This window comes from Labrus bergylta, chromosome 1 (assembly GCF_963930695.1).
Source record: "Labrus bergylta chromosome 1, fLabBer1.1, whole genome shotgun sequence".
Classification (NCBI taxonomy): Eukaryota; Metazoa; Chordata; class Actinopteri; order Labriformes; family Labridae; genus Labrus; species Labrus bergylta.
In genome coordinates, this window is record NC_089195.1 from 16,871,527 (window position 1) to 16,884,049 (window position 12,523).

The window sequence follows — 12,523 nt, forward strand, 5'->3', positions numbered from 1 at the left end:
TGTATCATATCTTCTCCCCCCCCCCCCCCCTCCTCTTTTTCCCTCCCTGCAGGAGGACACAGAGCCCTACTTCATAGCCATCTTCTGTTTCGAGTCAGGGATAAAGATCCTTGCTCTGGGTTTTGCGTTACATAAGGGCTCCTACCTCAGGAATGGCTGGAACGTCATGGACTTTGTGGTAGTACTCACAGGGTGAGTCCACAGGAAAACCTTTTTCCCTTACGTTTGTGGGTTTGACATTTTATTTTTGTGTCTATGTGTTACCGTTGTCCTTCTACATTGCTATTTTCTATGTGACACAAACACAGCGGAAGGTTTGCAACCAGGTGTCTCCTAAAGATTTTAAGTGATGGAGGATCTCATGTTTCTGTGGACATTTCTGGCTTCATGTTTTTGCTAAAGAAAACTTTTATCAAGTTATTTCTGTGCATTTAAGTTAAAGGATTACTTATACATTCATTCAACGTTGCAACCTGACAAACCTGGAAGACCAATGCTGGTATGTCTGCTTGATATAGCATGGGCAGTGTGTGCGCATCTGTCAGAACATTAAGATGCAAAGTTTAAAGCTAAGCTTCTAGCAGGATTAGACAATTTAATTGTAAAACGGACTACTGAGAATCAATTTTTGATGAAAGTATGAATGATGCCCCGATGGTATGGTGGGAAAATTACCCCTTTCAGCTAGTTGCCAATTGTTCTTCTGGTTTGATGTGTTCTTTTCCTATTACGTCACATATAAAACAAACAAGTTAGCAAGCTGCAGGCTAGTTGTATGTTGAACAATTTAAACATGGATTAGCCACGCCATGTTGATACCTGCCTAGTTTTCTTCCTGCTCTCGTCTACGCGTTCATGCTGTTTGACTTTGGGGTTAAAGCCCGGCATGGGAACTGTGGAGCGTGCACATAATGTCTAGGCCATGCTTGGGTCTGATTGAGCTAAATCGACTCCCATCCACATTATCTAGGTGTTCTATGTGACTAGGTGTACTGTCTGACATCATTTCAGAAAGATTTCATATAGATCTAAAGACACCGTTGACTAAAACAGTCATTTTAACTTTAACATGTGAGTTTTGGGTGTACAGATTTAAAAATACAAGAATTAGCCTTTAATTGTATTTTCAGGTATTCAAATTTGACAGAAATATTTCTCTTTCTTTTAAAGAGCCGTACAGATTTCAGTTTTTTCCCCTTCTTTCCAGATTTCAAAAATAGTGCACTTGATGCCTTGTTTTACTAAACAAGTGTAAATCAGGTTAGAAAATAAACTACAATGCAAGACAAACAAAGTCACCTTCAGTAAAGGGATTGAGATTGATCTTTTACTTTTCTTTCCATTTTTCCTCATATGCTTTGGCCTTTATACGTTTATTGTCACCTAGGTAAGATTTGGTGGTAAGCGTGTAGGTTGGTTGTGTATTCTAAGCATGCTCCATAGTGAGAGAGGGGGGGATGGGCAGAGATGGTAACAAGACATAGTGTTTGCCAATGGGGAATACATATACATGGAAAACATACGTGCACCTACACACACACTCACTCAACACACCCACACTCACACACATATGAGGAAACACACACACACACACACACACACACACACACACACACACAGAGCCATTAAATTACTTTAAATCCTTTAGATTCTGAAAGTGTTTTATTTTCGATATTGTTGCTTTCAAGCCTGAAGATAACAGATCTTTTTTTTTTACAATTAATCCTCTGAATGTGTATACTCTGTAAGTGTATACATATAGAGTAGCATGACTCCTCCCCCTCTCTCCTGAACTCAAACACACTCACACAGACACAGCAGACTCACAGCAGAGGTCTGTTTTGACAAGGTGTATGTGTGTGATCTGGGCCACTCCCCTCCTCAGCCGCCCCCTTCCTTTAATGAGGACACACACTAACACACATACACACACACACACACACACTCACATACAGAGGCTGGATCAGAGCAGCACTGCAGGGAGCAGCAACCAGGGCAAAGTGAAATGTCACTTCTGCAAGAGACAGGAAGCCCGTCTGATATATGGCGATAGCTGAGAGACGTAGAATCCCTATGTTTCTCTCTACATTACATCTCTTTCTCTACCTCTTTCTTTTCTTTTGTCTTTGTCTCAAAACATTGTTTTTAAATCATCTCTTATGAGAAAATCACAGATTTTGCCCCCCTATTTCGTTCCTAACAAAGCTTAAAATCTGTTTTAGGCTTTGTTTCTATTGGGGCAGGAAATTAATTCTTCTTCCTGCTTTACACAACCATCTTTGCTAGATGCTAACTCTTGCAAAAATGAAGTTTAACAACGCTGTGAGGCCTTGGGTTTAGTAGATATAATCATATTCTTGACTAAACCAGGACATTGTCTGGTTGTGTGTGAGTTTTTGCCCATAAATGTGGCAGCTGCTGCCAAGTGCGTGCTCATTGGTGGATTAGTGTTGAGTCTCTGTAAATAAAAATTATGGAGAGCGTAGATTAGACCTGCTCTAAAGGTGTAATGAGATTACTTTCTTATTATTTGGCACTCTGCAAATAAACTGGATTGTCTGTCAAGATTATCCTCAGCCTTAGATCGAAGAGGATTCGCACCGAAGAATATGAACTTCAAAATAAAGCGCTAATGTTGCATATAGAGCCCATCATAATTCTAAACCGGACAATTCACTTATTAAGGACTGGGCTATTATTGGGCGGGTATTGTATCGTTCAACTTAGGTATTAGGTTATGACTTTTTAGCTGGAACAAGGACCTTTATATCATAACCAGTAATTAAACTAAAAAGAGATAAAAGATGATAAAAAGATAAAGGATAAATTAAGTTTATTTGCCAATTAGTTCCCACAAAATAAGGTTAAAAACAAACAAAATCCCCCAGCAACATTGAGGGCCACAAACACGTTGCATCTTTGTGAGTCCCAGATTGCATTAGTTTTCAAAAATAAATCCAAATATTATTTCCAATTCTTACTACTCCGCCTTTTTTTCTGTTAAGAAAGTGTCAATAAAACTCCCTGCATGTACCAATGCAATTCATAAAATCATTTTTTGTATTTTTATGTTATAATTTGTGTCATTATTGTGCTTCTGTGTCGCTGATTTTCAGGCTGCAGGAGTTCTGTGCTTGAGATAGATTTTGAATATCGTAGAGCACCCGATGAATTTATAGCTAAATACTCTACATAGATGAGTCACACTAATATTTTCTCCCAGGAATATCAAGGATTGAAAAACATTAGATAGATAAAGCGATAGATGAAGAGATATGGTTGCACAGATAAATGTCAAAGAGAGCTCCGTGAGCAAGCAGCAGATTGGAGCTGTACTACTGCAGCCATAGGAGGAAAAGGAGGAGGTGGAAGAAGAGAAGGACACGTGACCATGTCTCTCTGTTCCCCTGGGCTGTGGATAACAGGACAGAGAGAGAGAGAATCCAGGATGGGTTTGGCTGTTAAAGAAGGCATGACAGGGATTGAGAGGAGGAAGACCACAGGAGGAAGGGTGGAGTGATTGGTGGGGTTGGGGGTGTTGAGGTGAGAGTGATGTATATGTGAGAGTGAAAGAGAGAGACGGGAGGGAGGTTTGGAGAAATGGAGAGGAAGAAGGGAAGATGGAGACTGAAAAAGGAGGGAGGAGAAAGAGAGAGAGGAAACTGAGAAATGAGCATGCTCGGAGAGAGAATCCCGCATGTGTGTGTGTGTGTGTGTGTGTGTGTGTGTGAGAGTGAGAGAGAGAGAGAGCGCTGCAGTAACCTGCTTTTTCCCTGCTCCCTATGATCAATCACTCAGCACAGCCCATATAACACACACTCTGCTCCTACCTCATACTGCATACGAACTCATACTAACACACTTATGCTGTAACATAGCACACACACACACACACACACATAATTAGTATGCATGGCCTATATTGCTGATTACAGTCATATTTCAAGTGTTCATTTATATTCATATAAAACATTTTAAATTGAGTGCGAGGTCCTGGTATGAACACATGCTGCAAGAAGCTAGCATATGTTTACCATGTTTCCTCACTGTGTTTGCATAAGAGAGTGATCTTTTATTCCTATCTTTGTGAGGACCACTTTTTGAAATAGAGCATTGTTTCCCAAACTGGGCTCTGCAATGACAGCAACATATAACTTTTTTTTTTTTTTTTTTCGTGTGGTTAATGAGGCCACTCAGCTTTTCATTGCTCCAAGTAGGGCAGCTGTGGCTCAGTGGTAGAGTCAGTTGCCACTCTACCAAAAGGTTGCAACAACATGTCCGGTGTATCCTTGGGCAAGACATTTTAAATTGCTCCCGCTGCTTCGTCGACGGCGTATGAATGTGAATGAAATGGATTAGTTAGTACTGATGGTCACTTTACATAGTAGCCTCTAGCATCAGTGTGTGAATGGGTGAGAATGTGTAGGTGTGACCTGCGGTGTAAAAGCGCTTTGAGTAGTCAGAAGACGTTGAGTCCATTTACCATTTATCAGATTGCAGGGGATCCAAGGAAAAAAGGTGGGGAACCACTGACATGGAGGGAAGAATTGTTGACAAACTTCTCCAAAGGATAATTACAGACCTGGTTTTAGTCTTTATCGCTTTTGAATATCAGAAAAACTCTATTTTTTCTACTAGAATTCATGTTTGGAAATCCCTTTCCATACAGACACTCAGACACTTACAGTATGTTTTCACAGTGTGCAATAAAAGCTGCATCTTGAACTTCAAGAAGGCACTTATTCATTTCAATTAACCAAAGCATAAACAAATGTTCTAAAATGGAAGAAGGAAAAACCAAAGGCACACCTCTTTATGCTGATGGCTTTTTCATGGTGCAATGCTAAATGCAAATAAAGTGCATGTAAAAACCATGATGAGTATCCCTTCCGGTAAATATAATAGTTTACAAAACATAGAATATACAACATTTGAGTGGTTTGGTTGCCCATTCCGAGCTCAAATTGAAAAATGTCAGACACAATAAAATAGAAGAAAATGTCTCAAATATCTTATTTTTCTAGTACTACTATTGTCAGCAACTGGGAGCAATGTCAACTTTCCCACCATCATCAAATCTATTAATGCAATTGATGTGCTCCATGTTACATGGACATAATAGTCGCAGAGTTGTTTCCATTTAGTTTTGCAGGTTTCCACTTTGACTTCTGAAATGGAGCTGATCTGTTGCCAGCTATTTTGATGCTCCTGTTTGGAGCTGTAAAGTGGCAATGACACATTGTTTTTCTCATCTTGTCTTCACAACTGTCCCTGCTGCTGTGTTGACCCTGTCATAGCCCCTTAAGTCTCTCTCTACAGCCCCTACCATTCATGTGCATACTGTATCTTTATCCATGTCGCATTGAAAAGACACCAGCTAGCCATCATGCAAACTAATGGTTGAACACAAAGTTTGAACCTGCTCTCCTGCATGATACTTCTGTATTCGGTTGACCTACAGTATTTATCCCTCAGATTTCCGTTGTTGTCTTCATACTTTGTCCGTTGCTGCATCAGATTATCAAAACAGCGAGTTGGAGGACAATGTCTCGAAATGAAGCCAGACATGTACCCAAGGTGTCATATTTTACCAAGCGTTGTTAAACTTTAGATTTGGAATTGAGAGCAGGCTGGATCACCTCAAAACCTGAAGGGCTTCAAGAAAGTCTTCATTTTGATTGTTTTGTCCAACATGCAAAAAAGCAGCCTCTCGGAGCAGCTAACAAAAGCTTCAGACTTTAAGTTAAGTTTGAATTAGTGTGAATAGCGTCAGTCTCTCCCTTTCTCTTCCTTTTTCTTTCCTCTTACGGTCTCTGGGAGCGTGTGCGTGCCTGTGCAGTGCGAGTCGTGACTGAGAAGTCTTCTGCTCCTGGGTCGTGAAGTGTGCGTGCACGTGTCCTGACTTCATTCTTGGCAAACATACTGGAGAGAGAGGGGGAGATACTTGATGAGGATAAGAATAAATGAGGGGGAGAGGACACACACACACACACACACATACAGAGTGACTAGTGTATTTAGTATTCAGGGATGACAGTTCATTGATTTAGAGTGCCGTGCTGTGACGTCACACAGCAATCTAATCGTTTACGGGAGACTCTGGGCCAGGCAGTCAGTGAGAGGACACCATAGACGTCCCTACGACTCTTTTAATGGTTGTTCACGGAGACAGTGTTCCAAAATAAGCCTTCCTCATTTTACATGTACAGAATATTTATTTTTAAACTGTGAAAAGTATTCTGTTGTGTATATTTCACAGGATGAGTGTTACTGTAGAATGCACATATGTAGTGCGTAGGAAACAATAAGAAAAGAAAACTTTATGTAGTCCAGAGGACATTGTCTATGTGACGTCACCCATTGGCGTCTGAAGAGCAGTTTTGAAGCCAAGCAAATGATGGCAGTCGCCATATTGGAAATGCTGCCTCAGGTTAACTGTCTATCAACTTAGTGACAGGCAAAGGACTGCAATGAGGAGGGTCTTAAACCTCCTGGCAAACAGTTTCACATGGAGTCAGATCAGCCAGGCTAAAAAATCTTAAAGTCAAAACGGATGAAAATTCAACCCCCATAAAGTCTGTGCCGATGCAGACAATTAACTAATCAGACAAATCATTGTTCTACCAGGCTGAAAACAAGTTAAGGAATCTTAACAGAGGTTTTTATTGGACTTCTTGGGCTTTTGGAGCAAGCCTCAGGAGGACACTCAAGGCGGCTTTGTTTTTTCAGCACCGGATGCTGCTTGGTTTAGAGGTATTTGCTTAATTCTCAGAAGTGAATGTGGCAAAAGGGCCTCGAAGGGATCTGCCATGCATTCAACCCTTACAGGCTATTTTGATAATGCCATTGTGCTCAATAAGGTTTTAATGAAGTTAAGGTATACTGTAGTTAGATGGATATGACACTACAAAAACTAAACAAGTGATGTCTAGCTGAGGGCAGATGGATGGACAGAAACAGGCGTACTGCCATCAAACTGTACATCTCACTGTTCAGGATATAATCATGCCGAAGACTGAAACTGTCTTTAATATCCCTTCAAGAGAGAGAAGGAACAAACTGTGCAGGTGAGACAGAGAAAAACCCTAAGGGCCAAGAAAAACATTTTGCCTCCTGTCGGGTAAAAAAGATGTCATACTGAGTCACTCGTGTCTCTGGCAAAGGTTCCAAATGACTCCAGAATCCAACACGAGGGGAAACAGGGACCTCTGACTCACTTTGGGGACAAACTGCGGCTGAATTTGCGTCACAAGGCAGACTCACAAGATGAAACTGGTCTTCATAGATATTTATGGAGGTACTTTGTCCAAGACTTTTAGGGTTAAAAGTACTTCACTGTGCATGAATCATCAGCTAACTTTAGTTTGAATCAGGTCTCTATTCAACACTCATTCAAAATTAATACAAAATTGGTATACAGGTGTTATAGTAAGTACAGTACCACTGTGAGATAATACGAGCACCGAGCGAGTAAATGAAGTCCAGCAGGGAGAGAAAAATGAGGTCACAAAGAGAGTGAGAGGGAGAGCGAGAAGGAGAGTACCTGGCTGAAAATTGTCCCTTTGCCATCGCTTCCATTATCATTATTGCTCTGCAGTCATTTACAGGCTCATCACTCTCCTATATGTTCTCCTATACCCTCAAACTCTGTGCCCTGCAGCCTGTCAGCTGCTCTGCTCTAACATAAGGGGTGTAACGTTGCAGCTTTGTAATGTTTGATCATGCTCAATGAGCTGTTCTGATATACCAAAGTATTGGTCAAGGTGGAGGTGAAGAGCATGAGAATGTGAAGAGGGCTATTATATATACAGTGTGACGTCAAGCTTACAAAGTGGTCGTTTATGAAAGGAATAAAAGTGGAGAACATGTTTTAGTATTCACCCATTTCATAGTTTAGTTTGTGTTCAGTTAAGTCAAGTTTAGGTGAGGTGTAGGGAGATGGCTGATAGTTAGTGATACAGACTGCAGGCATACGTGGGCTGCTGGTATCCTCTGATTACCACAGGTCCTTAAATACTTTTTTAACCAAGTCCCACTTGTAGTTCTGAGATCATGGACATGGCCCCACAGTTTCCACACATGCTGACTGATATCTCCTGTGGCTAATACACTTACTATTGACAAGTACCTCGTACAACCCCTCCTCAAAAAATACTGACACTACAAGTAATTTTTTTACCTCAATCTAAACTTAACTTACCACTGAAACTTTAAGAAACTTGTCAAAATTACAGTCAAAATAGCATATTTTGTCAAGAACTTCTGAGTGCTTGTCCAGTGATAGTTATGTGGGGGAAAAAAGGGCACAGCAACAGATTGTTTACCAGCATCTAAATACACCTCAAGCACTTTTTGTGCTATTTTAACAGAGCTTGCCATCCGGTTGAAAATAAGTTGGGGTTTTTTTGCGATGAAGATCAATCATATCATCGATGAAAAAATAAATCGAGGGCTCTTTTCACTTATAAATCTAAAGCGTGTATGTATATTTCAGTGACATTTAGATGATGGATAATTAGCTACATATGAAGATTATTATCATACTCAAGAAGCTTTGTTTTCCTGCCAGTGGCTGCTCATCAACTGGACATTTAAATAACAAATTTAAGTTTAGGTAACATGTCCCTTTACACAAATATTTTTTGCTGAAAGCCTGCTTCTGTATGTGGCGCTTTGTGAACACCCACACACCCTTGTGAACAGAAATAGAGCCACAGACAACAAACACACACCTACAGACACAAACACACACCTACAGACACACTGTGTGAGTGCAGCACAGTGCTCATGCATCTGTTGTGCTGAAGTGTTCTTTAGCAAAACATTCTTAACTCCGCTAACATCGCTGGTTTACAGTACCTGAGTCTGACCTCTGGCAGGGAAGACAGAAAAGTCAAACCATGAAAAGGTTTCCTTCTTCAAAGGGAGAATGATGGCCACATGCTGAATGTAACAGAACTGAACATTAAAATTCTCTGCTACTCTGTTTTGTTCTGCATAACCTCAACAAATGTTTTTATTTTTCTTTGTAGTAAGGGCAGTGAAATAATAATATCAGACTTTTCACACCATACCTAAATTACAACTAGATACTGGTTATGTTAGCTGCTCTTTAGCGAATGTTTTTGGTAGGGATGCAACAACTGTAAAATCTCTGGCCAACTCTTATTTCATGGTCTAACAAGCCAATTCCTATTTTGGCTGATTCCGATATTCTTTCTTAAAGGAGCAAAAATTTAAAGTAAAACAAAAAAAATACAAAATGTTTACTTTTCTTTCAATGGAAATTCTATTTTAATTTCATAATAAATCAGTGACTATTTATTAAAGTTTATTTATAAAGAAGAACTTCAAAACAGCACCAAGTAGCATGAGCTTCTCCCATCCTCAAGCTAAACCTCTTCAGCTGCATTCTCCCAGACTCCTGAAGGAATTATCAATGACCCATCACATAACTAATTTGTGACTGTCTCATTAGGCTACCGCTTGCAGACTCCTACCTGTCTGCCTCTGACTGTGCCACTGCCTCGGGGGAACAGAATAGTATTTGAAAATGCAAAGAGTTTGAATCTTGTTTATATGTGTTTATTATCAATGTGCATTTGTCTATTATATACCCTGCAAAGTGATACGTCTCAGGTCAAACTTTTAAATCAAACATTCACGCTGAGGTGTTGTCATTCAAGTGCCCCACTGTGACCTAATAGTATTTAGGATATATTAATTAAATAATAGCAACAGAAAAGGAAACTCTTGCGCCTCAGCCCCTCCACGGGTGTAGGTTGGTGCTCTCAAAAAAGGACCTTAGAAGTTCAAAATATAATCCAATGGACTCCAGGGTTTGACTCTGAGGAAGTCACAGTGCGCATTGAGATGTTGCACCTTCATAAATTACAATTAGATGATTTCCGTTGCTCCAGTATTTTTCTTGGATTCTGCCTGTGTGAAGGAGTCCATTGGATTAGTTACATAATATCTTAATATTCTAACGTACTGTACTCAAGCAGAGATATAAAGAGAGAGTGAGCACACACAATGCATGGACAACAAGGACGTTGAACAAAACCTGTAGAGGTACTATCAGGCATGTAAGATGTCCGTTTATCCTCCAGTAGGTCGACAATTTTTCCCCTCATCTGATTGGCACCACGCCTCCACTCTGCCAATATATAGAGTTTGTATTTTTGTCACTGAGTGCATGGCAGGAAAAGTGCGGCTCATGTTTGTAAATCTGACATTGACACAGTCTGAGAAATATTTCAGAGGAGCCATTCTAAAAATATAGACTGAAAAATAAAAATAAATCACAGGCCTCACTAATGAGGTCAAACGCAATAAACAAAATAATTGAATGAATTAGAATTATTAAAATACAAAATACTATGGAATATGCAGCCCATAATAAGTGCATAGACATACAAGAAAAATACAACAATTTACACTCAAACATCAAATTATATGACATGTTGCATGCTTGGAAATACACTTAGAGAGGAAAAACATGCACAAGAAGGACACAAAGTCCATGCGTTTTGTCCTTGTGGGGTCCATGATTCATGCTGGCAGGAGATGGGGGACAGGTGGGACAATGAGCTTGCCCACTCAGAGGGAGAGAGAGAGAGAGAGAGAACGATAGAGAATGATCTAGGTGCATGGAAAAACTGGGGGAGAATTAAAGAGATGGGAGAGAATGACGTGTGAGAACAGGAAAGGAAAAAGATGAGTGTCCTTATAATTAATAGATCTGGATAGAGAACAGGGCGCAGCATACCTGACAAAATGTACCTTATAATTGTGTTACTGGATTCAAGTTTGACATTAATATGGAACATCTAGCTTTCTATTACTGCTACTGAGCAAAGCAGCTGTTGATGGAGTTGGAACAGTTTGGGGGAAAACATTTAAAGGAGTAAACATCCTCAACAATGTTTTATCTGAATAACCCTGTGAAAGCAGAGGTGTGGTTCGATAATGCCGTTACTTTTCCGAAAGATGATTTAACGACACAAGGGCTATTGCAAAATACAGAGGGAGGAGGAGAACATTTTAAATTGATTGGAAATACAAAATGTACAATTAATAGAGCCTTAGTTCTTTTTGAAACAGAAAGCTATGCATTCACTCTTTTGTATCATCAAATTGTACACATGGAGCTGACACTATTATACTGAGTCATACGCAATGTAACATGATGAAAAGGCATAGGAAGCAGGGGCAGCCACAATATGCTGAGACTAAGCGTCCTGATCTGCCACCTCGGCACTCCCTCCACCTGATCATACATGAAGCTCAATTATAATAAGGAGGACAAAGATAAGAGGGGAGAGAGAAAGGCATGAAGGAGAAATAAGGGAGTCTGGTTTGGGGTGGAGGTATAGAGAGAGATGATCCATCAGCTGAGTGTTAGCACTCTGCTGAGATCAGCAATAATGTGTTAGCGAGAAAATGAAGGGGGGGGGGGGGGGGGGGGGGAGTATGAGGATTGAGAATGTGGTCAGAATGAGAGTGCTTCTGCCAATGAAAGCTTCAGCAATCGGGAGACGGAAAGGGAACTAAAAACAGAGGAATGAAAGGAGAGACAAAAAGGAGATGTTTGGATGGAAAGAAAACCGTGTCTTTGATGATATAAGCTTGTTTAAGGATTCCTGAAGCCTAGGTTGATGGAGTAAAAAAACATAGCACAGATTTCCTTTCCTGACAATCCCTCTTTACCAAGAAAATGGACTCTCCCAATAAGCCAAAGTGTTGTACCAGCTTGGTAGCAGGGGTCGGGGCGAGTAGTGACATAACAGTCGTAAAATGCTGCTTAATGCCCCGTGTAGAGAAAAGAGCATGGCTGATGTGAGAGGTTTGGCGAGCAGAATGATTATTTAAGTCTTCCCATGATTCTACCATAGAAAGGTTTACTACCCTTACTATGTCCATGCTGCTCTGCACACATTTGTACATAACAGACAAACATGTAGAAGTACAGTACAGTACAATGCTGTAATATATCCAGAAAGGCAAGAGAGCCCACCAAGTTAACAGTTTTTGGCTTTTTCCCTGAAAAGTGCCGAATAGAACTGAGGGGAAGTAATTCATGACCCTGACGTACTATTTGGCTATTAAAGAAAACAAATCTTGAGGAACTGCCTGAGCGTAGTTACCTGTCAATGACAGACTGCCAACGCCTGAAGTAAATCCTGACAAGATGACCCTGAAATATTAAAAGAAGTCTTGCAGGGTCATCTTTTGTAACTTTATGCCGGTCGAGGTTATCTCCATCAACTAAAAATAAACCAAAAAAAAAAGAATAACTTTCCCTCATGTTTGCATTGGTTAGACCTCCTTTCAACATAAGCTAGGCTAGAATTATGACCTAGCCACAGCAGGGCACTTTATGTACCCGAGCTAGAAGCTGCTGTCTTAACACTGTCCTTCACACAAGTGTCTAAATGTGTACTATAAACCCTTTTGCTGCCTCCTGTTCGCAATTGTTGAACGATCACCAATTGATTGCTGGTGGAACACTTATCAGGAT

The 12,523-nt window shown here is 40.3% G+C and overlaps 1 protein-coding gene across 13 annotated transcripts in view; it reads left to right on the forward strand.

The window, feature by feature from the left end:
* cacna1ab (calcium channel, voltage-dependent, P/Q type, alpha 1A subunit, b) overlaps nt 1-12,523 on the forward strand; it is a 125,333-nt gene that overhangs the window by 24,204 nt on the left and 88,606 nt on the right. For all 13 annotated transcript variants that reach the window (XR_010666448.1, XM_065955283.1, XM_065955256.1 and 10 more), the window contains exon 2: nt 53-192. Coding sequence is in view for 12 of the 13 variants with exons in the window: in XM_065955283.1 (XP_065811355.1) it covers nt 53-192 (140 nt within the window). In the remaining variant the exon portion in view is untranslated. The remainder of the gene's footprint in view (nt 1-52; nt 193-12,523) is intronic.